The 25,921-nt window shown below is 34.7% G+C and overlaps 1 protein-coding gene across 5 annotated transcripts in view; it reads right to left on the bottom strand.

Annotated features, from left to right (window-relative positions):
* Positions 1 to 25,921, bottom strand: part of PRKD1 (protein kinase D1) — a 415,044-nt gene that overhangs the window by 58,759 nt on the left and 330,364 nt on the right. For all 5 annotated transcript variants that reach the window (XM_001364580.4, XM_001364651.4, XM_056810441.1 and 2 more), the window contains 5 exons: positions 19,477 to 19,687; positions 18,976 to 19,053; positions 16,124 to 16,328; positions 11,842 to 11,965; positions 1,787 to 1,864 (listed from right to left, as the gene is read on the bottom strand). In XM_001364580.4, coding sequence (XP_001364617.1) covers positions 1,787 to 1,864; positions 11,842 to 11,965; positions 16,124 to 16,328; positions 18,976 to 19,053; positions 19,477 to 19,687 — 696 coding nt within the window. The remainder of the gene's footprint in view (positions 1 to 1,786; positions 1,865 to 11,841; positions 11,966 to 16,123; positions 16,329 to 18,975; positions 19,054 to 19,476; positions 19,688 to 25,921) is intronic.

Below are 25,921 nucleotides of genomic sequence, written 5' to 3'. Positions count from 1 at the left end.
TGTTATTTCAAAGACAAATGCAGTCCAGGCTGAGACATAAAAGACAAGGAAAATATAATAGAGCAAACGTAACAGAATCCTAAGAGATTCTTGAGATTACATCTTCACTTAATGATAAAAAAGATTCACTTCCTTACTAAGACAAAAAAATATAATTTTAGTTTCAAGATCAGCAAAATAATCTATACAGAATGTAGGTGTATTTTTCTCCTTAGCTGAGAAGTGAACAATATTTAATCAAATTTTAAATTATACATGTCTAATCTAGACAATGTTGACTTGAATCCAGTCTCCTGTGTAAAGCAGAACTGAATAGAATGAAAAGATTAATCCCATCTAATCCATTACAGTTTGTGAAGAATTCTTCACCAGTATATATAAGGACTAGCAGTTGTTTATTGGAGAATGCAGAATGTGGAGTCAAAGATCTTAATCCAAACCCTTCTTCTGGCACATACTCCCTGAATGACATGGGACAAATAACTTTCTTTGGGGGTCTCAGTTCTTCATCTGTAAAACCAGGGAACTGGACTTAATCTAAGGTCCCTACCAGTTCTAGATTTATGAGCTCATGAAGCTAGAATTAGTAGGTATTTTTGTTATTGTTGAGTTATTTCAGTCATATTTGACTCTTTGTTATTTCATTTTGGGATTTCCTTGCTAAAGATACTGGAGCAGCTTGCCATTTCTTTCTCTAGCTCATTTCATAGATGAGCAACTGAGGCAAACAGGGTTAAGTGACTTGCCTAGGGTCACATAGGTAATAAGTATCTCAGGACAGATTTGAACTCAGGAAGATGTCATTCCCCAGTGCTCTATACATTATGCCACCTAACTACCCCCTGAATGGACACAGGGAGCAACTTAAAATATTCAATTCTGCTGTATCCTTAGGAAAGACCTATATCTAAGATGCCTTAAAACTCCTTTCCAGAAAGTATAACATATATGGCAAGATTAAGGCAGTAGATTATTTTAGAATTAGCAAGGAGGTCTTCTATTGTGAAATATTCTTCAGATTTTCCTTTCAATGGAGTACCCTTACCAAATAGAAAGGTTTGCATCTAATAAGTTATGGCTACCATTATCTAGCATTTCAAAATTTGCAAAGTACTTAACTCAAGAGATCCACAAAAGGGATAATGAATATAAATTTCTCTATTTTGCAGATGAGGAAAATGATGCCTGAAAAAGTTGACTTCTGGGGGGAAAATAACTAAAAAATAAATGGCTTTTCCATAATCACAGAGCTAGTAGTTTAATTGGGAAAGGTCTGGATTTAAAATCCAGTACTCCTTTTGACTATGCCATAATGCCTCTATAAGGAACAAAACAGTGGTAAGGGATCAAGAGATTTTATAAAAATGTTTATCTCTAAGGAAGTGATAGGGGGTTAAGAAAGAATGAAAATATAAAATAAAGTATCTAACCACTGTCTGTACACTGTAAGAATTCACGTTGAGTCTATCTTTATTGGCCTCAGACATACCAGATAAAGGATCACTTGGAAAACTCAGAATTTCTACTTCATGGATAATTGTACGGGAAATCAAATTCTTTGATGAGTCATCAGGACATAACTTTGTCCTTCAGAGAATTACAAAATACATAGAAACAAAAATCTAATAAAATTGTGATGTGGAGATTGAAGCAGGCAAGATTATTTTTAAATGTGCTAAATATGAATGTTGATAAGTAAAATGTATCACATTACTCATGCTCTATATTAACATGAGAAAATATGGAAAAGAAATACAAAACAAAAATTGAAGCAATCCTTTCTTACCTTGTAATATTTACTTCCAGTATCATTTTGAAAGAGTGTGATGCATTTGCTATCTAATCTCCAATAATGTCGTTTCCTCTGTAATGAAAAAAATAAATTCACAACCTATACCAAATTTTCAAATAACAGAATTAGGAGAACCAATGCATTTTTCAATCATGCTTTTTTTTGACTGTTTAAAGTAAAATGTAATTAAGTGATGATAGGTGAGAAAAAAAGGAAAAAATGCAACAGTTTACAAATGCCTGTATAATATTAGAATGTCATACTGAGTCAGAACAATAATAGTTAAATTTTCACAGTTGAGCATCATAGAGTATTTCTGTTAAAGAAGACATTATATTCCAGGTTCTGCTCACTTCACTTTGCATTTGTCCATATGTCCTACCAGGTTTTCCTGAATTCATCCTGTTAGTCATCTATTTTGGCACAATAATATCCCATTACATTCATATACCACAACTTATTCAACCCATCCCCTAATTGATGGGCAATGCCTCAGTTTCTAATTCTTTGTTACTGCAAAAAGGGTTACTATAAATATTTCTGTATAAGTATGTCATTTTTACCAATCTGACTTTTTTTTTAGTTGAACAACTCTGTTATGGGGCCACCATACTCTTTTAAAAAATTTTTTTATTGGGGTCAGCTGGGTACCTCAGTGGATTGAGAGCTAGGCCTAGAGATGGGAGGTCCTGGGCAAGAGATGTGACCCTGGGCAAGTCACTTAACTCTCATTGCCTAGCGGCTAAGCCCCAGCCCTTACCATTCTTCTGCCTTGTAACCAATACACAGAATTGATTTCAAGATGGAAGGTAAGGGTTTAAAAATTATTTAGGATATTTTTCCAAGGTTACATGATTCATGATCCCCCCCACAGCTGCTCTCTCCTCTTCCCTCTCAAAGCTGACAAGCAGTTCCACTGGGCTATACCTGTATCATTGTTCAAAACCTATTTCCATGTGTGAAGATTGGATTTCCATATCTCCTGATTATAACAATGAAGATACTTAGCTCTTCCTTTATTGTGAAAATTAAATTGTAATCCCCTGATTGTAACAATGGAGGTATTTAGCACTTCCTTTATTGGGAAGATTGAATTGTAATCCAGTCTATTTTTAGATTTTTAATCCCCAAAAGGTGATAGATAGCTCAGTATTTAAAGTATATCTACCCATTTTAACGACAAAAAGGTGTTAAGTAACTACAAAAGGTGAACTAACCAAAAAAGGTATTAAGTAACCAAAAAAAGTATACTCTAACCAAAGAAGGTGTGAACTAAAGAGTGGGTTGTCCTGGAGAGGAGCAACTGCTGTGATTGGTACACATGAAATTTAGGGGAGGTGACACAAGAGAAAAACATCTTTAAAAGAGGATCAGAGGCCAGAAGAAGATATATTCAAATCTAGGAGATTGAAGAGTTCTCCAACTTGGAGTTGGACTGGAGGAACTGGTCCCCTGGAGGAACTCATACAGTAGACCTCAGACTGCTTTTTCTTTTAGATGGTCACTGTTGGTGAGTGAAAGGCTAACATAGTGACCCTTCCTTTCTGGAGGCATGAAGCCCATTGTCTTGAGACTCTCTTCCCCTGGCTGGGGTTTAGAAATTCTAACTGGTATCAGTGGAAGCCAGAGTGCGCTCTCGCTCTCTCTCTCTCTCTCTCTCTCTCTCTCTCTCTCTCTCTCTCTCTCTCTCTCTCTCTCTCTCTCTCCTTTTCTCTCTTCCTTAATATCTTCCCTGTATTGTAAAAGAACTATCATAAATTCCATTTACTTTAGTAATTCATTTTGGGATTTAGAAATTAAATTTGAATCCCCAAAAGGGATCACTAAGACAGCCTTTTACTCACCAACCGTGACCATTACATTTTTCTAATGCATTTCTACATCCATAGTTCTTTCTCTGACTGTCGATAGCATTCTTTTTCCTAAGTTCCTCTGGATTGTCCCAGATCATTTCATTGCTGCTAGTAGAAAAGTCCATTACATTCAATAGTGCCACAGTGTAACAGTCTCCATGTACAATGTTTTCCTGGTTCTGCTCCTTTCACTCTGCTTCAATTCCTGGAGGTCTTTCCAGTTCACATGGAATTCCTCCGGTTCATTATTCCTTTTAGCACAATAATATTCCATCACCAACAGATACGACAATTTGTTCAGTCATTCCCCAATTGAAAGGCAACCCCTCATTTTCCAATTTTTTGCCACCACAAAGAGCGTAGCTATGAATATTTTTACAAGTCTTTTCCCTTATTATCTCTTTGGGGTACAAACCCAGCAGTAGTATGGCTGGGTCAAAGGGTAGGCATTCATTTAAAGACCATTGTGCACAGTTCCAAATTGCCTTCCAGAATTGTTGGACCAATTCACAACTCCACCAACAGTGAATTCATGTCCCAATTCCCTCTACATCGTGCCACATCCCCTCCAACATTTATCATGTTCCTTTGCTGTCATATTGGCCAGTCTGCTAGGTGTGAGATGGTACCTCAGAGTTGTTTTAATTTGCATTTCTCTAATCAGGAAGAATATAGAACACTTTTTTATGTGCTTATTGCTAGTTTTGATTTTATCCTATCAAAACTGCCTATTCATGTCCTTTGACCATTTGTCCAATCTTTGATTTCTTTAGGATAAAGACCCAGTAGTGGAGTTGCTGGGTCAAAAGGTATGTAGTTTTATGGTTTTGGGGGCACAGTTCCAAATTGCTCACTAGAATGGTTGTATCAGTTTACCATTCCACCAATTGTGTATTAATGTCATACTTTTCTAGCATTCTCTCCAATGTTTTTCATTTCAATGTTGTTTTAATTTTATTTATCTAATGAATAGTGATTTGGAGTATTTTTTCATATGAAGAAAAATCTTTTTAACTTATTCATCTCATAACTGCCTGCTTATATCTTTTGACCTGTTGTCAATTGGGGAATGCTTTGTAATCTTATAAATTAGGCTCTGTTCTTTATATATTTTAGAAACGAGGCCTTTGTCAGAGACATCTAATATAAATTTTTTCTCATTTTGTTGTTTCCTTTCTAATTTTGTTGTAATGATTTTGTTTGTACAAGATCTTTTTAATTTAATGTAATTAAAATTATCTATTATGTTTCTCATAATATTTTTCATTTTGTTTGGTCAAAAATTCTTCCCTTGTCTGTAAGTCTGGCAGGTAAATTATTCTGTGTTCTTTATTTTTAGATCAATTGTCCATTTTGACTTTATCTTGGCATATAATGTGAGATGTTGTTCTATGCCTTATTTTCTGCCATACTGTTTTACAGTTTTCCCAGCAGTTTTGTTCAAATAGTGAGCTATTGCTGACAAATCTTGGATCTTTAGGTTTATTGAACACTAGGTCAATATAGTCATTCACAACTGTGTAATAATTACCTATCCTATTCCATTGATCTACTAATCTCTTTATTAGCCACTATCAGATTCTTTTGATGATTACCACTTTTTTTTAAACCACTTTATAAGTTTGAAACCTAGTATATCTAGGACTCATACCTTCATATATTTTTCATTGATTCCCTTGATATTCTTGCTTATTTATTCTCCCAGATGAGATTTATTTTTATTTTTCTAGTTCTATTTAAGAATTTTTGTATAGTTTGTTATGGCACCAAATAGGTAAATTAATTTAGGTAGAATTCTCATTTTTATTATATTAGCTTGGCCTTCCCATAAATAATAAATATTTTCCCAATTGTTTAGGCCTGTATGAAAAGTGTTTTTACATTGTATTTATATAGTTGTTGGGTTTCTTTTGGTAGGGAGATACCCAGGTATCTTAAACTATCTTCAGTTATTTTAAATAAAATTTCTCTTTCTGTCTCTTGCTGTTGGACATTGGTGGTGATAAATTGAAATGTATAATATAACTTTGCTAAAGTTGCTAAAATCCTTTCTATTAGTTTTTAGGTTGATTCTCTGGGGTTCTCTATGTAAACCATCATATTATCTTTCGTAGTTTCCTCATTTCCTCATTGCCTATTTGAATTTCTTTGATTTGATTTTATGCTCTTTTGCAATAGCTAGTATTTGTAGTATGTATTCAACAGCAGTGGTGAAAATTGACATCTTTGCTTCATCACTCGATTTTATTGGGAAGGGTTCAAGCTTAGCCCCATTACAAAAAAATGCTTGATGATGGTTTTAGATAGATGCCATTTATCACTTTAAGGGAAGCTCCATTTATTTCTATGCTCTCTAGTGTTTTAATAGGAGTGGGTGTTATATTTTGTCAAAAGCTTTTCTTGCATCTATTGAGATAATCATATGGTTTCTGTTTTGTTACTGATATGGTCAATTATGCTTATAGTTTTACTAATATCGAACCATCCCTGCATTCCTTTTATAAAACCCACCTGATCATGGAATACAATCATTATGATATATTGCTATGGTCTCCTTGCTAGTATTTTATTTAAAATTTTTGCATCATTTTTCATTAGGGAGATTGGTTTAAAATTTTCTTTCTCTGTTTCTGCCCTTCCTGATTTAGGTATCAGCACTCTATTTGTGTCATAAAAGGAATTTGTTAAGACTCCTTTGTTGAACACAAATAACTTACAATATACTGTATGTAACCTACTCATCCTAGTCATCAGAAATGATTTCTCCTTTGACTTATCATTTGCTATTTTGATTTTCCTTATACAAAATTAAAAAGAATAGAATAAAGATGAGATAATTAAGGTTTAAGTGACTGGAGCTTATTGAATAAGGGGGTGACATGGTCAGACTTGTGCTTTGAGAAATCACTTTGACATAGATGCAAGAACTAAAATAGTCAATAAGTGAGTTTGGGACCCTGGTAAGCATGGCACAAATTTTATAATCCAACATATTCTCTTCTTTTCACTTATATACCTAGTTCAGTTGTGCCTTATATAGTATTTTACATGTTATTCAATTGCATATATCTCTGTGTATATGTTTATATAAACACGGAGTACATATCAAAAATCTAAAAATATATAGTCCATATCCACTTGATTTTTACAATTTACATGGTGAAGCTGATTTCCTCAGAGTGGCCACAGGTCTATCTCACTGAAAAATCCTTGTGGAGAAGTGGGATATGATGTCAATAACACAATGACATCTGTACGGATATGTACAGATGTTTAATCTATTTTCCATTTGTATTTCACACAGGCTGCAATCAATGACACTTATTGGACACTTTGATTAGCATACATACCATGTTTTGTGCCTTGCTTGATAATAATTATTATTATGTCTGAGTATTTGCTTTTGGACAAACTGGACAAAGTTCTCTATGTGACTAGATCTATCAAGACATCTTGTATGATCTGAATGTTGTTCAGTTGTTTCAGGTATGTCCAACTTCTTCATGATCCTTTTTGGGGTCCTCTTGGCAAAAATAGTGGAGTGGTTTGTCATTTTCATCTCCAGTTGATTTTTATAATTGAGGAACTGAGGTAAACAGGGTTAAGTGATTTGCCCAGGAGCACAAAGCTGGTAAGTGTCTGAGGACAGATATAACTCAGGGAAGATGAGTCTTCATGACTTCAGGTCTGGCACTTTATCTACTGTGCTACCAACCTGCCAGCTTTTTATGATCTGAGTAGCTGCATATAGAAGTATGGAGAGACAACTTGCTAGAAAACAACTTTTAAGCCTGCACTTTCCTTTACTGATTCAGAGGCTTTAGGCAAATCAACGTACAATAAACAGTACAATCTTCTATTCTTTATACCTTCAATAAAATAGTGTATAGATGTGGTCTCTTGCAGAAAAAAAATTCACAAAAGTTTGCTGTTCCTTTTTTAGATTTTCAAATATACACTGAATACATATAGAGAATTTTATAGCTATGAGGAGGCAGGCATATAGGTCAGCAATTTCTGAGGTTTCTGTTGCATGTTTTCAGGTAGATATTTTCCATTGTTTTGTATCTTCTTTTCTTTGAGATATCTTGAATATATGTTTTAAAAACTTTTATCTCCAATGTTGATTTCTCTGTATGTATATGGTTAGATCTAAGAATTCCTTCTAACTTCACCTTTTTTTTAGTACTATTCCTACCTTCTCATATAGTATAATAGAGCATGTAGGAAGTCCAAATTCTGTGGTGCCACTGTGATCAAAGATGAAAATGCATTCCTATAAAACTTTCAGAAAATGTGTTCTAATCCATGCTTATTTTTCATCATCTTTCCACTTTCAAGTAATATTGATCTTGGAATGGCAGAGTTTGTCTCCATTCCCAGTTTATTTCCTTTAAAAAAGTTTTATAATAATTTATTTTTGTTTTGTAACCAAAATTATTTCTGTCTATATCCTCTGAGCTCTTGGAAATTAACCTTTTTCACCAGGAAAACAAAAACAAAATAAACCAACATAATGAAAAACTAAGAATTAAGGCAAACTAGGGAAGTTAACAGATTCTGATCACATATTTTGCCCTCATAGTGCACCATCTGTGATCAGTATGATGGGTTAAAAAGACATAGCTCAGATTTTGGCTTCCTTTTAGTGTCTGTTTCATTTGAATTACTGTAGTAATGCTGGACATCATTCTTCTGGTAACAGTATTTTATCAATTCCTATACATATTTTTGTTTCTCTCAATCACTTATACTTCATTTCTTCTTACACTGTGGGAAAAATCTATTGTATTACAATAGCAGAGTTTGGTCAGTCAAGGCCTTAAACCTATATTCACTTTGTTTCTAATATGTACTACCATATCAAAGGGCAGCTCTAAATAATTCTATGTATATAGAACCTCCCCCCCTCCTACCCACCAACTTTAAATTACTTTGGTCCCAGGATGTAGATAAGAGAAAATTATAAGATTACTTTTATTGGATAATTCCAAAATATTTTCTAGAATAATTTCATTCCATTCTAGAACAGATCAGTTCATTGCTTAATAGTGTACTCTTATGCCTATCTTTCCACAGATGCTCCAACAATGATAGTTTCCTTTTTTCCCATCTTTATCAATTTGGTGGGTGAGGTGAAACACGTTGTTTTAATTGACATTTATCTTAATCTCATTGATGTGAAGCATATTTCATATGAGAAGACATAGCTTTGACTCTTTCAGCAAATTTTCTACAGGCTTATTTTCCTCTCCAGTGCTTTTTATTGTTTTGCAAAGTAATGCTGCCCATCATCTTGTCATCCTCTTATGTCTTAAAAATGAGGTCATATTACAAACCAGATGTCCTTGGTTTCCAAACCTCTTCTCTTTGCAAGGTAACTGAATACTGACCAAAGTATTTCACCTTTCTTTTTGTTCTCTTTATTATAAAACTTAATTTACATAAATTAAAATTTTCTAAGAAATGGTGACAATCAATGTCAATAGCTTTTTCTCCAGGTCTATGTTTCATAGTCAACAATCTCTTGAAATAAATTATACTGGTGTTATTATAATTAGATTTTTTCCTCATGTCTTTTTCTCCCTAATTGGAGGTTGATTCTGCCCTTTGCTCTGACCAAGGGAATGAACTGACCACAGAACAAAAGCAGCTGTCTCTGAAATGATTCCCAAAATCAGTAATCAGTCATTTCCTACCCTTTAGGATATTGAGCACATTCCAGGATGGATTTATTTAATCTCTTTAGATTTTCAGGTTGTAATTCTTCCTTGGGATCATTCATTGTACCGTGATATATACCAAGAAGGTGGGAATTTTAAGGTGAAAAAATTACTTTGACCAGAATTAAAAGTAGTATAGAACTAAATTTAGAGTAAAATGGTTCTAAGGACTGTAATAATAGTAACCACTACCATGATCTGTGCTGTAGTTTTAGGAATTACACATCTATAAATGTTCTTCATGTAGGTAATAGTTTGTATTGCAGAAATAACAATAATGTAGATCTATGTCAGTATTTGCCAGAGTATTGTGTCTTTTTGAAAAGGCATGTTCAATATGAAAGTTTTAGTGTTAGCTATATACCCCGCAGAATCTAAAATTATAGTTGTCATTGTACTATACAGGATATTGTATATCCAATATCCTGCAAAGCTGCCAGTACTACCACCCCACAGATCACTTGCTTAAACATTTTTGTCTTTTTCTGGTTTCCTCTTATATAGTCTATTCAGGATTGTGAATTCAGTCAGTTCAGGGTGCCAACTTGTAATAAGGGATTATTTGAGTGATAAATGATAACTAAAAATCAGATCTGCTAATTTCCTCCCTTCCTCCCTTTATCCTCCCTGGTTCACCTCCTTCCTTGTTCCTCCTCTTCTCTTCCACATCCCCCTTTCCAGTAGCTTCTTCTGTTGGTCTCTCTAAATCAATTCAGGGTGAGTTTTATGATGTCTCAATTAAAACACTTTTCCTCTTTTCTAAGATTAAGTAAAGGATTTATTGGGGAAGAAGAGAAGGATAAGGAAATGGAAGGAAAGAGGGTTTGGGGTTTCATAATGCTAGAATAATTCTTAGGTTGGAGGATAGTGAAATATAGTTCAAATTTGGAAAATGAATTAACAGGTCTAGAAGTTCAATCACTATATCACATCAGAGAAATAAAAGAGCTGGACTCTGTCCTTTTCTCTTTTCTGTCTCCAAGGCTAAAGAGACACCTTCTTCCTTCTGTCTCAAAAGCAAAGACACCTTCTCCGTCCTGTCTCAAAGCCAAAGAGATCTATTTCCTTTCTGTCTTAAAAGCCAAATAGCTCTCAGGCTTCAGTTGGTCAGATCTTTTTTCCCCAACAGTCTTTCCTAGTCACATTCCAATCAGAATGTTCTCCTTTTGAATGACAGCTCAGCAGTCCCAGCTACTCCAGTTCTGCTGCAAACCATTTCCAATTTCTCACTTCCACAACCTCACAAATCACAACATCACAGGACCATTTTTATATCTTGGACTATTTCCATATTATGGGGAACTCAATAGATACATCTTAATTATTCATCTATAAACCCTTGAAAAGTGAAGTGTTTGCCCAGGGCCACGCAGCAAGTATGTGACACAAGGACAATATAAACTGAGATTTTCCTGACATGTAAGGCTAGCCTTCTATACACTATGCCATACTATCTTTCAGGATAAGAGCCCTTAAAAAGAAAAAAATAAACTTTACAATTTGTATTCAAATCTCAATTAACCAAATTTGATGATTTAAAAAAAAAAAACTTCTTTTTGAAAAGAATGAAAAGGGAGAGAATATCAAATATAAGTGATGAATTAATCTTAAAATTTACAAGTGTGATTGAAATTTCTTAAATTACCTTTCTATAATTGATCATTTTATTTTGGGAAAATCTTAACAGCAAACTGAGAGACAATAGTGACTATTGGAAAGAAAGCTGGCTGGCCTGGAAGTCAAGGAGACCTGGGTTCAAGTTCTAATTGCCACATATTACCTTTGCAACTGCATGGGTGAAATCATATATTGGAACCCACCCATAGTATGCTATTGAGAAATTGATTAACAAATGTTAGTAATTGCTCTTTGAGAAGTTAATCTAATTATCATTCTGATATTCTGTCATGAATGCAAGAAAATCAAAATTATGCAATAAACCAAAGCTTTAGTCTAAGGATAAGTGGGTGGTAAGTGTTCCTCTAATTGATAAAACAATTACATAGAGGACTGTTATTTTACAGAATTGGTCAAAGCAAAAGAACACGTTAAAGATTCAGGAAGTATACAGGTGGGTTTAACTACATTCTTATCCTTCCTAATGTCATGTTTCACTTAAAAGTCTGGAACACGTAGGAGTGTTCCTTAAGCACATTCAGTGGCTTTTATGACTGCCAGAAAATTGACAGGCTAAAGTTAGAGCTACTTTGTAGAACATCTTAAGCAAGAGAATAAGTGATCTTGTTTTCTGAGAACTTCTTTCCACATCTTTCCCCAATAAATTGCTTGCTTGACTATATCTGACACTTACAGATTGGCTGTGTGTTTAAACTAATTCTATCCTGACAGGTAGGTCGAGGTTCATTCCTTGTGGCTCAGACATTAAGTATCAAGCATCATTTACAAAGTAGTTGTGACTTGGATAATTAGGACCAGATCGAAAAGAGAAGGCTCTGATCCCAGTGATTCTTACCAGTGTGTCTTTGCTTGTGTAGTGAACCATCCATCCTTCTTTCAGCACTGTGCTGCTTTTCCTTTTTGTATGTTTGACAGATTGAACCACTCTCATGAGAGGAATATTGTTACTGGTGGATGGGCTAGAAGTAAAGTATACATATTTTAGGGAAGAAATGTTTTCACATACAGACCAATTTTTAATTCAAATATATACACATAAATTATTTTAATACATATATAAGTACATAATTATACATATAAATGTGTGTGAGAGAGTTGGAGAGAGAGACAGAGGGAGGGAGTGTGGGGGCATTGTAGAATGTGCAGCAGCTACACTTGAGTAAAACTGTCTCAGCAAGCAGGCTGATGCTAACAAGACTGTGAAGACCTCCTCCAGTGGAATGGGCAGAGAAAACCAATTATTCCAACAGCTATGAAGGTGTCTGACGTAGGAGCTGTGGAGAGTTTAGAACTTGGTCAGATATCAAAGACACCAAGACTATCCACTGCATATTGAGCCTCTGCCAGTCATGTTGATTTCTGTCTTGCCACTGGATGTCAATGACTTTGGAAGAAAGAGTAAGGCTAGTGATTCTGTGTAACTCTCCCTTACTTAAAGCTAATTTACATGCTATTCAAGACAAACTGTGATGACACTGGTCCTTTTTGAAACAAAAGATAAACAATTTTAGATATAAATATATGGATCAATATTTTTTCAGAAATGAAGTAATCAATGTGATCCTATATTTCCCACTGAAAGAAAACTGAATGGTTGAAGTTAACCATATACATCCAGAGATAGATCATACTGCAGACTAGGATTGCCTTTATTAAAGGCATTATTAGGACTGAATATTAAAACTAATGAACATCTAATGGATATGTGAGTTTGGGATATATATAAGGCTTGGTACAAGGGTACAATATTTAGAAATAATTATATAGAAAACTAGTTTCATCTGAAACCTTGTGTTCCTGTCCCATCTCTGGCAGATACTGTGAGACCCTCAACAAGTTACTTAACCATCATTTAGTGCTCTAGACAACTCTCAGGGAATATAAACCTCTGAGGAAGTGCCAGCCTTCTCTGGTAGAAGGAGCTTCCTCACTGTGGAGCTCTCAATATCAATGAAATCAAATGTTCAAACCTTCTCTCTAATTCAAGACATTAGCATCTTTATGAGCTGTTTCAGGGCATGTGCTACACTGTTTATATTTTACCTTATCTAAGCTTGTTAACAGTAATGTGGATCTGCTTTGAATGTGAGTTCCTCCTGCTAAAAATGTGATGTACTTCATCTTCAAGAATGATGCAACTGACTCCCTATAACAGGTGCCAGATCACAGAAAACGAATGCTATAAAGGTCTTAGGGATGACTTCATGGAAGTCACTCATTTTTAGGTGAGATTGCTGACCCTCAAAGAAGAGAACTAATTGACTAGTATCTCATGGGATTAAATGTCAAGATACTCAGACTTGAATCTTTGAGTTGTTTTTCCAGTCCTTGTGATGGATTTGTTTTGATTCTTCTACTTTGTCTTTCCCAGAGGCCATACTTACTAAAGGCATGCATGCATTTAAGAAACAGATGGCCAGGGGATAGACCTCTCCTAGCACATAAAAATAACCAGGCAAGTTCTGTTAATGGATTATTTGGCAATTGTTGGTGTGTTCTAAGAACTTTATCAGTGTAATCTTTTATATGAATAATTTCATTCTTTGCCCTGTTCCCCCCTACACACACACACGCACACACACACACACACACACACACACACACACACACACACAAATGTCTCTCAAATGCTTGACTTCCAGGATCATCTCAGGTGTTATCTCATAAACAAGTCATTTCTTGATCCTCTATTTCTCTTATTTTCCTAAAATTACTTTGCATTTACATATCTGTACACATAATTAATTCTCTCATTAGAAGAGGGCCTTAAAGGTAGGGATGATTGTGCTTTTGTCTTTGTATTCCTAGTAGGAGCATAGTACCTTACACATAGAAGGTACATAAATACTTATTGAATTGCAATAAATTTGGCAATGAATGAATATTCACTTATGAAACAAGATCAAAACTGTAAATGTATAATATATATAGATCTGCTATTTTGTAGTTTCAGTCATGTCTAATTCTTCATGACTCCTTTCTTGGCAGATGAAGAATTGAGGCAAAAAGGGTCAAGTGACTTGTCCAGGATCATTCAGCTAGCAAAAGTCTGAGGCCAGATTTGAAAATGGGAAGAGGAGGATTCCTGATTCTGAACCCAGGACTCTCTCTCCTGTGCCACCTAGCTGCCCTATACATAGATGATGGGCAAATCACTTTAGCTCTCTGACGGTGAGTTTCTTCAACTGTAAAATATAGAGATAGCATCCTAATACTACCTCGCAGGTAAAATTAAAGGGAAAATGTTTTGTAAACACTAAGGCATGATTATGATTGCTACTACTATTAAAAACTATCATTATTATCATCATTAACATTACTATTTTAAATTCAATGGAGTTTTGATAGAAATGATCTTGGGATAAGTTGTTATCCCAGGCTTCTTTTATATTTAATGCTGAGAAGATCATTGTACAACAGGTAGAAAAAACAACTGCTTCCTGTAATTGAATAAAATTGTTGGGTCATAAGCTGTGAGTATTTCATTAGGGGAGATCACAAATAAATCCTATGTAATACTTATTTACTTGTTTTTTTTTAAATCCTGACTTTCTGTCTTATAATCAATACTAAGTATTGTTTTTGAGGTAGAAGAGCAGGAAAGGGCTAGACAGCTAAGGTGGGTGACTTGCCCAGGGTCACACAGCAAGAAATGTCAGGACAATTTTGAACCCAGAATCTGCCACTTCTAGGTTTGGCCCTCTATCCACTGAGCAATCTAGCTTCCCCTGCAATGTTTATTTATAAATATGAAATTATAGTGATATATGAAACAGGGTAAATAACATGGAAATAGTCTAGTATTTCTAGCAAGGATTAACTAATGATTCAAGTTTTATAAGTATACAAAAAAGGTAGATACACATTGTTGTATCTCTTGACAGTGAGCTTTCAGCTTTCAACAGATGTTAACTAATCTTGTGCTTAGCAAATTTCGAGGAAATATGTGGAAAGAAATGAGAAGAGAGCATTTCAAGATCAATGTAAAGTTGTTTTCTAACTTTAAGACACTGATCTTCTAACTTTTTTATATAATGGTTACCCTTTTTGTTTAATCACTTAAAACAGACTTTCAAGACCAATGAAGGCAAAAACCATATTTTACAAACCCAAACCCTGTATTGGCTAGAACCCAGTATAATGCTCTGAACAAGAGAGGGCTTGGTGTTTGACATTTTAATGGAATTCAAAGAAATACTCGTATTAAAGAATCCAGGTTAGACTTTCAAGTATACTATTGTTTCATAAATTTACCAATAGGTTAAATTATTTTAATAGCTAGATGCTGTTTATATTTGCTTATTGTGTACCAGGCCCTATCCTAAATACTTTACAATTATCATATCATTTGATTCTCATGACAACCTAGGAAGGCAGCTGCTATTATTATCACCTCCAATTTGCAGATAAGGAAAATGAGGGAAATAGAGGTGACTTCCCTGGGGTCTCATGGCTAGTGAGTGTTTGAGGGCAAATTTGAACTCCGGTCTTTCTGACATTTTAACTGTTATACTATAAAAAATTGGGAAAGAAAGATGACCTTGGTTTCAGACCTGTGATTTCATCAGTATGGGGAACCCATTGTGTAAAAACTTATTTCACTGATGAAGATTTGTTGTCATTGCTGTTTAGAAATTTCAATTGTGACTGACTCTCCATGATCCATTATGAGTTTTCCTAGTAGAGATACTGGAATGGTTTGTCATTTCCTTCTCCAGCTCATTCTATCTATGAGGCAAACAGGGTTAAGTGACTTGCCCAGGGTCACACAGCTAGAGTCTGAGTCCAGCTTTGAACTGAAATATTTCTGACTCCAGGATAACAGTCTATCCAATGTTCCCCCTAGCTGCTCCAAAGATGCAGATTACCATCTCTCCTATAATTAGAGTCCTTAGTTGTCTGGGTTACTGAGATTTTAAGTAACTTTCCCTTGCTCAAAAGCTAATAGGTGTCAGAAGCAGAACTAGAACCCAGGACTTCCTGATTCCAAAGCTGTCCCTCTACATGATTCTAGCTCTATGAAAATCTTTAAAATATCCCCAAGAAAAGAGTTTTAAACTTCTCATTCTACTTTTTTACTCAAAAAACTTAGAAGAAGGAGTCCTAAAGCTTCTTACCTGATCATTCGGTTTGAATCATCATGGTCTTGATCTGTGTCCTGCACATCCCCATTGTCACTGTGGCATCCACTCATGGAGGTCTCAGCATCCTGGACCATGGATTCCTCCATGTCATCCATGAGTCCACTATTTCTTTCACTATCATTGTCATCACTTCCTTCTTCCATGACCACATCAGATTCTCCCCCAGGGCTAAGCAAATCTGGAAAATTATGTCAACCATGAAAATAAACATTGACCCACTGGACTAGAGGCTAAAATAAAATTGAGCATGCCTAATGAAAATCAATTAGTAAGTCTAAAAGGTATTTGTAAGCAGTTCCTCATTCTTGTTGAATTCATTTTCCCTGGGAATCTATGTTTATGGGAGAAGACAATATTTGTTTTGTTTATTTTTTAAATGGCAGATACTCAGAGTTTACTTGGTCTACTGATGTGGAAAGCCATGTAAGGAATAGGGAAAATGTGCCATTTCTATGGGTGACAGCAGAAACAGAAGCATAGGAGGTCACTTAACACACCAGAGGATCCAATTCTCCTTTATATCCATTCTCACAAGCAGAAATACACAGAGGGTCCCAGAGTATGCTTGTACAGCTTGTTACCAAGTGAGGAGAATGATCAGAATCATGCTTTGTTGCTGTTGATACTTTTAATTGCTATTTCTAAGGTGAAGCAGATCATTAAAAAAAAGCCTGCTTTTAGATTTCTGACATTCAAAATGTAAAATAACATAGTCCTAAATATTCAGCAGTTGATGAATATAATACATTATAATTAGGTAGTGATGTAAAGTATTTATTTTAAAATTAGAAATTGATTGATTAGGAACACAAGCTTGCTAAACTACAAAAAGTAGGTAAATTGAGAGTTTATCAGATTTTTCACTTGTGTGGGTAATAACATTTTCAAGGCAATCAACAACATCTCTGAAATCACTGTGTTCTCCCATGGTTGTAGCTGTCAAACTTACCCTGATATTCACTATGCTTGACACGAAGTCAACACCACACTATAGGAAGTGGGAAAATCGCCAGCCTCTCAATTTTGGCAGCTAATCCAAAGAACTAAATGCCAAAAGGCAGCATTGGAATCTTTTCTTGGAGAATTGCCCCATCTTCTCCTTCCAGGTAAAATATATTTGTTTCCAAGAAAAGGAGGTCTTGGAGACTCCAAGTAATAAAGGTTCTCCTATTAAAGGAGCTGTATCTTTCCCTATACCTCACAGCATTTATAATACTCAACCCATTTTCCCCTACCAAGCCTTAAGCATTATTTTATTACCTCCACACACTGAGAAATAGACCTATCTAAGGTCACAGAATAATTTGCTGTTTTAGGAAATTTCTCTGTAGAAATATTATCTGAGGACTAAGAGTATTATCAAAAGAGTATGAGTATTTGGAACCATCTCTGGAAAGAAAAAAATTTTTTTTCAAGAGTACTTGATTGGTATTAGGTCTTAGGATCATGGATTTAGATCTGGAAGAGAAATTGAAGAATAACAAGTCCAGCCCCTTCTTTTATAGATGAAAAAACCTGAGGGTCAAGGAAGTTAAATGACTTGTCCAAAGTAATGGAGGTAGGAAACGTCAGAGGCAGGATTTAATCCAAATCTTCTGACTGGAGGTAGAGCACTTGTTACTCAATCATGATGTCTTCCTTCACAATTTTTATGCCATGTTCCAAGTTCCAAAAGGAAGTTTTAAAAAAGGGGGCATTAAAAAATTCCCCCTCTGCCCTGCCAGAAATGCCCTTTTGTTCTGGAGAAGTCTTAATTAAAAGCAAGGATTCCTAACCTTTTTTATGTTTTTGACTACATTGGTAGTCAGACAAAATCTCTAGACCCCTTCTAAGGATAATGCTTTGAAATGCATAAAATAAAACACATAGAATTACAAAGGAAACAACTTTATTAAAATATAAACATTGAAATAATTTTCAAATATGAATTCACAAATTCTGATTTAGTATCTGTGGCACAGAGAACATATATGTGGTATGTATGTTCTCATGAATATATGCAACATTCAAACCAGAACTCGTGGTGATGAGGAAGGAGGAAGATGATTATTTGCCTGTGGTTAACAACACTCACTTTCCTCTTCTTCCTCTTGGGAAGAATTTTGTTGATCATTCATTTTAGTTGTGTCTGACTCTTTGTGATCCCAGTTGGGGTTCTTCTTGGCAAAGATACTGGAGTGGTCTGCCATTTCCTCCTCCAGCTCATTTTATAGAAAAGGTAAACTGAGTTAAACAGGGTTAAGTGACTTGTTCTGAATCACATAAGCTAGATGAGGCTAGATTTCAACTTAGGAATGTGAGTCTTCCCAAATTCAGAGCTTAAAATCTATCCACTGAGCCCCCAGCTTCCTTCTTGGAAAGATAACTGAGCTTATTGTTTCAGAATAAGAGAAATGACTGGGTGGAGGAAGGGGCAGATTTATCACTGTAGGCCATAAGCAATTCTGGCCCTAAAGGGTTCTATATTACTGATCAGCCTAGGACAGTGGCCTGATCCAGGAGAAGTATGAAAGTTCATTAGTAATTAGCATTTAAGACTACCACTAAAACATCAGTGGCTGCACTGTGCTCTCTAATATTTGAGAACTCATGGCTTGTTTCTGAAGCTAAATGCACTGAAATGAATACTTTCTTGGAATGTGCTCAGTTGAATTGGAAATGTCAAACCCAGACAATAATTCACATTAGGCAGATCAGAAAAATTAGAAGCAAGAGGAGAAAAATCACTCAGTAATAAATTCCTCTCTTTACCTAGCAGGGATGAATCAAGAATACAACATTTGTTTGTTTGCAAGGCTCAGGAAGAACTGATACCTTGAACCTACCTCCATTAATGGCGACTTCACCCAGACAGTTGTTTGGTACTTTTGGTGCACAGCGCTTATGACAGTTGAACCTACAATCTGATCAGAATGATAAAAATAACTGGAAAAGAACTTGTATGATGAAAACATCATCTATTTCACTACACCTGGAAAACTCAATCATTTACTCATTGTGACCCTAGAGACCACAGCAATCCATGGTGTTCTCTTGGTAAGCATACTGGAAAGGTTTGCCATTTCTTTCTCCAGCAGATACAGTGCATCTTTTTGTCAGCAATCAGAGGTTTAGTGAATTGCCCAAAGTCACAAAGCTAGGAAGTGTCTGAAGATAGATTTGAACAGACTCTAGGACCAGTGCTCTAACTAAAAAGTAAACACTTAATAAATGCTTGCTGACTGTCTGATGGATGACTGAAGTACTCAAAGTTTAACAGGCAAATGAACTCAAATTTTTTACTTATTTGACTTGAGAAATTGGTCCAAGAATAAGTGTTTCCTTACCTTTACATTGTAAGCCCTGTCTAAAAAGTCCTTTGAGAAGCTTCTTGCAATACTGACATACTGTTGGTCGGGTGTAGGAGTGGATGACGAAGGTGTGAGGAACCTTAACCTTGGACAGCAAAATCTTGTCAAGTTCAATTGGTCGTCCAATATATGACTGGGAATTGGATCTCTTCTCTCGGCCAAGAAAGGATTCTGATGGTGTTTTTTGCTATAAATAATTAGAGAAGGAAACTATAAAATATCTCAGAAGTCAATAATTGATTGGCCTTTTCTAAATGCAGAAGTCTCATTACTTTTAGTTTCTACTATTTTTTCTCTTTTACTTTGTTTCTCATAGTAGAAGAATTAACTAAAACAATTTTCTAGCCTAAAAATGGGAGGTCTGAAGCTAAGGACATTTTGTGTTTCAAAATTCTAGGTATTTCAAATATGAATTAGAAATAGTAAATAGCCTTTCTCAATTGAGCATGAAACAAATAAGGAAGTTGAATTGTTAGGTTGTGTTTATAGCCATTTACTTTGATGCTACTCAATTCGACTCACATTGTACAACTGAGCACATTATTTCATTTCAACTTGCCAATTAATTAAATAATAAATTGCAAAAAAACATCAAACATGCTGCATGAAATATTTTTACCTTTAAAATTAAAATGAATCAAAATTTTACTTTTAAAATTTGATGAGAATTTCTTTTTATCTCTTGAGATAATTGGAAGAATTATGGTATTGAACCACAACAGAAGTAGTCTCTCTTTTTCTATATAACTTTATAGCATGAAGAACTAAATGAACAATGACAAAAATAATTTTCTAACATCAGTTCTTCTGCTTGGTTTACCTGCTTCTGTCAATGGGAAGACCATTCATCCAATTACCCATTATCAAAAACAAAGTTATCTTAACTTTCCTTCTCCTTTCAACTGCAAAGTCAAACTTCATTAGCTATTTCTATATGAATGTGATGGAATATTAAGAAATGATGAAGAGAATGGTTCCAGTGAAAGATGGGAAGACATATGAGCAGAACAAGGAAAATAAGTTTTACCATAACAACAATATCATAAGGCCAAACAACTTGGAGGGACATAATAACTCTGATTGACATAATGACTAGCCGTGATTCTAGAGGACTCATGATAAAACATGACATTTATCTCCAGAGAGAGAAATGATGGACTCAGAGTAAAGCTACACCTATATATCTATGTATTCTTTTTCAGCCATATGCAGGAATTTGGTCTGTTTGAATGTGTATGTGTGTGTGTGTGTGTGTGTGTATTTATGTGTTTGTGATGAGTTCTGTTTTTCTTGCTTTCTCAGTGGATGGGGTAGGGGGAAGCAAAAGGGAAAGAACTCAGATCTGAAAAATAAGATAAAATTGGATTAAAAATACTTTAAAAAAAAGTTCATGGAACCCAGATTAAGAAGCCCTGCTTCCAGGCTAGATAATCCCTCCCTATTCAATACAGACATGATTTTAAAGTTATTCACAATTTTGCTAATTCTCTAGCTTATAAATGTCCTTCCAACAATGCAGCATATAGAACTAAGCTGAATACTCAAGACATGCTCTCAACAGGGCAAAATACAGTGTTATTATCTCCTTCTTATTCATGATGATGATTTGTGAAACTAGATATATGTCACGTTTTGATGATAATAACGAGGCTGGGATTTTCTAGCACCTTATTATTATTGTTATTATTCCTATTACTGCTAAAAAGGTCAAAATACTCTATACTAATATTATCTCATTTTAGTCAAAATATACCTGTGAGGTAGGTGCTATTATTATCACCATGTTTCAGATGATAAGATAAGCTAACAGAGGTTAAGTGACTTGTTTAGGGTCACAATACTAGTATTTTAAAATTAATTTCTATGCTTTTCCAGATTATATTTTGACACAATTTTCAGTAATTGTTTTTCTGACATTTTACAATCCATATTCTTCCTTCTCTACCTCCTTCCTAAAATGGCAGGTAATGATATAGGTTGTATATCTGTTATTATACAATACTGTGAAGATTGGATTTAGCTATCTCCTGATTGTAACAATGAAGATTCTTAGTCTAACAAAATCAGGGATATCTTGGGAACTTTACATCATTCCACCCTACTTTGTCTAACAAAAACAGGAATGTCTATAACCATACTTAAGGATTAAGTATTTAGGAGGATGGCCTTTGATAGAGAGGAATAACAAATCAGAAACAGCTGACAGATCCCTAGGCTGTCCTAAGTCAAGCTTAAGCTACCATTGGTACAGATGAGATGCAGGAAAGTGATGTAAAATCTTCTATATATCTTATGTCACTTCCTCTCATAGTTCTTTTTTCCCCAGAGATGTGGCTCCGGCTGGCAGCATGCTAAGCATTCTGACATCTTGGCATGGTGGAAGCTATTTGTCTGGGTTTTGGCGGTGAGTTTGCCCTTGAGCTAATTCAGGTTCAGGCTTCTTAGCTGAGCCCTCTTGGAGTTCAGGCTGATTCTTTCCTCCTTTACTCTTCAAACTTTATCTCCCTAGAAGCCTCTAATCTTCCTCCTGGCACAGACCAGGTAGGAGAAATCCTACACCTTTTCCCTTTCCCTTCTCCTTAATTTCTTTCCTCTATATTAATTAAAATCACCACAAATTTCCAGCTGACTTGGGTATTTTATTTGGAATATCCCATGGCGACCAATAATTAATATAGTTTAGGTCACAATGCTAAAATTATCCTTAACAATATTCCCATATTTATTATGCTATGATAGAAGGCATATTTCTTATACTAGAGAAAAAAGTCATTGGTGGAAATAAAATAAAGAACATGATTCAATCTATATTCATACTTCTTCAGTTCCTCCTACAGCAGTGGATAGTCTTTTTCATCATGAATCCCTTAGAGTTTTACTGAATTCTTGTACTGCTAACAATAATTAAGTCATTTCACAGTTGATCATCATAGCTAATAATAATTAAGTCATTTCACAGTTGATCATCATAGTCTATTGCTGTTTTTGTGTTTTCCTGGTTCTGCTTGCTTCACTTTGCATCACTTCATATAAGTCTTTCCAGGTTTTTTTTGTGATCATCTTGTTTGTTATTTCTAATGATGCTAGTAATTCATACAACCATATATCACAACTTGTTCAGCCATTCCCCAATTAGTGGACATCTCTTCAGTTTCCAGTTCTTGTAAGTCCTTTTTTTCCCCCTTTGTACACATTATTAATATTTTGTGGAGATTTGATTTGAACTCAGGTCTTTCTGGTTTTAGGTTCAACATTCTATCCACTGAGCCACCTCACTGCTTCTAATATAATGCATTTCCTGTATAATTGTTACTACTGTATTTTCTGGGATCTGTTGTTAAATAAGAAGAGATGATATTTATATAGAAGGGCAGCAAGTTGATGTAATAGATAGAGTTCTGGGTCTGAAGTATGAAATCTCATCTTCATAAGTTCAAATCCAACCACTTATTAGCTATGCAGCCCTGGGCAAGTCACTTAACTAATCCCTGTTTGCCTCAGTTTATCACCTATAAAATGAGTTAGAGAATAAAATGGCAAACCATTCCATTATCTTTGCCAAGAAAAAGAATTGGATACAACTGAAGCATAATTTATAATGCTTTAAGATGTTTAATATTCTATAAATCCTGAAAGGCAGTTTTTATAAGGAACCTTTTTATTTAAATTTAAAATATGTGATTATAAGAATCTGTGATTTCTATCCCCATCACACTCAGGGGATATCTTTATTGTGGAAATTTCACCTGCCAACATAAATCATAAACAACTTATGACTTAGTAAATATGTCCTATTGAATTACTTAAGGAATGAATATAAAGGTTAAAATGACTTGTTCATAGTCATCCATCTATTAAGTGGCAGAGATGAGATCTGAACCTAAACATTCCTACAACTTCAGTTTAGAAATCCATTTTAGTAATCTGAATAATATCCATACTCCCTCTACAAAAAATAGAAGCTTTAAAGATCTTTATTTTACATATTGACCCAAAATGAAAGGACTGTTGGTTAAATACACTAGACTAGGGCCAGCTTTGCTTGACTTTCTAAAGGAAATCTGAGGATGAAAAAAAAAAAAACCTGGTCAATACTCCTTTAGCATTAATGTATATATTTACATTTATTTATTTATAGCCATTTAGACTCCTCAGCATCCTTTAAGATTGCCTCAGGTATGATATGAGTTTTAATTAATGAACTAGTTTTAACTAGTCTGGCCCTTCTCAAATTATCTTGTTACTATTTATCTGTTAATTTCTTGATATGTCCCAGAAAAATAGAAGCTCACTGAAGAAAAAGATCATTTATAATTTTTTTCATTCTTTTCAGTTTTCTCATCTATAAAATGGAAACAATAATAGTACTCATATTCCAGGGTTGTGAGGATAGAATAAGAAGAAAAATTGTAAAAAAAAAAATTGTTTTGAAAACTTTATACCTAGGGATAGAGATTGGATCTCATCACATTAGGGAAGTCTCATGGTTGCTCTTCTCTTCAACTTACTGTCTTTAATGAGTTGCCTAGATTACAGAGATTTTTAATGACTTGCCTAGGGTCACACAACCAGTATACATTAAAGGCAGTATTTGAGTTGGGTCTGCATGGCTTCAAGGCTAGCTCTCTATCATCTAAGCCGAGGAGATGCTTTAATACATGCTTAATGAATTAAAAGGAATAGCATCAGATGCAACATAGTGAGGAAAGTCAGACAGATTCATCATAAAATGAAATGCCTCCTTAAATAATCATATCTAATTTATTGATACTCATTTTTATTTAAGACCACCATTTTAACAAGTGTTATTATAACAAAATTGTTCCTTTTAAAAATGTACCACACTTAGGATAGTATTGCATCTAATCGCTTGCACTATTACTATTCCAAATGAATAAAGTGTTACAATATTTGCATTCATTTTGACTAGTCACATGAGACAGAATGCAAAATGCTTCTTCCAATTTGGCAGTGTGCATTTGGAGAACCTGGACGATCTACAAAATGGCGGTGGTTGCTGTTGAGTTTTTGTTGTTGGTTTTGTTTTGTTTTTAACTGGAAGACACACATGAAAAGACTGAAATAGTTTGGAATGGAACAACAGCAAGCTGCTTCATTATTATGTTTGAAGGAAAAACTGGCTCCAAACTTGGAGTTTTAAAAGCCCTTTCCCTACAGCTATGGTAGGTGTGAGAAATGATCATAGTTTAATTCTCATATGAGCTGTCAGCTCTGTAAATTATCTTTTTTCTCAAGAGAAGGTTATAATATTTTAGAGTTTGGATCAAAATGCCAGTTTAGAACATTTCTGGGGTTTGAAGAGTTTAAAACAAGACTCAGGAAGATCTGAAAACTAATGATTTCCTTGGTCAAGTCACTTGGCAAAAAGAAACATAAAGGCTTATATTTTCTACTTTTGGATATAAAAAGGATATTGCCTTATGTGGAAGAGATAACATTTTAGAACTTGAGTCAGAAGGGGAAAATAATAATAATAATGTCAATGATGGTAATGATAAAGATAATAAGTAACTCTCATTTATATAGTGCTTAAGGTTTGCAAATTTGCTTTATAAATAGCTCATTTTATCCTAACTGAAACCCTGGTAGGCAGGTGACATTATTGTCCCCATTTTATAGATGACAAAACTGAGACAGAGATTAAATGACTTGCCAAAGGTCACATAACTGGTAAATATCTTGGGCAGAATATGAAACCGAATTTCTTGACTCTAGTTCTAGTACTCTACTCATTATCAGTAAATGTGGCAGGAGAGGAAGGGAAAGCCAATGACCTTGGGCTTTCAGGACTTTCCTTATCACTTTTTGTCTCTTTTGAAATTGTGTCAAAGTGAGAACTATATTCACTGGATATCTACTTATGAAGGTGATAGTCCCACTTTTCTGAAGCTAGAAATTCCTTTTTATTTCATTTCATTTTATTTTATTGTTTTTTGTTTTGTTTTTCCTGGGAGCTAGCCAGATCCATGACTCAGCACCTTTGGAAGCTCACCAGGAAATGACTGCTTAGATTACATTATGGAAACTCCAACTGCCAGCATGTGTTTAAACATTTAACAGGATCCTGTAAGAATTTCCCAACAAGGTATATCCTACTTAAGAGGTCAAAATGGAGTTGTCTGAATTAGTAAATGCATTTTTAAAATGTAGAAGAGAAAAGAAAAGCATTCAAAGTTTTTCCTTGATTAAATTTAAGAGAAGATTCTACCAACATGTAGTTTATTCTGGTTTATAAACAAGTTATTGGATGAGATAAACATAATTTTCACAAAATGTCCTTTGTTAAATCCATACTTTTCCAGTGCTTATTTTGCAGGACCATATTAGGTCTGAAAATTTGGGAGAACTGCATTCCCTTCAAAGTCAAGAGAGATAAAGTAGAGAATGCAAGTATGTGTTT

Source organism: Monodelphis domestica, chromosome 1, assembly GCF_027887165.1.
Source record: "Monodelphis domestica isolate mMonDom1 chromosome 1, mMonDom1.pri, whole genome shotgun sequence".
Lineage (NCBI taxonomy): Eukaryota > Metazoa > Chordata > Mammalia > Didelphimorphia > Didelphidae > Monodelphis > Monodelphis domestica.
This window is presented reverse-complemented; position numbering and strand designations above follow the sequence as displayed.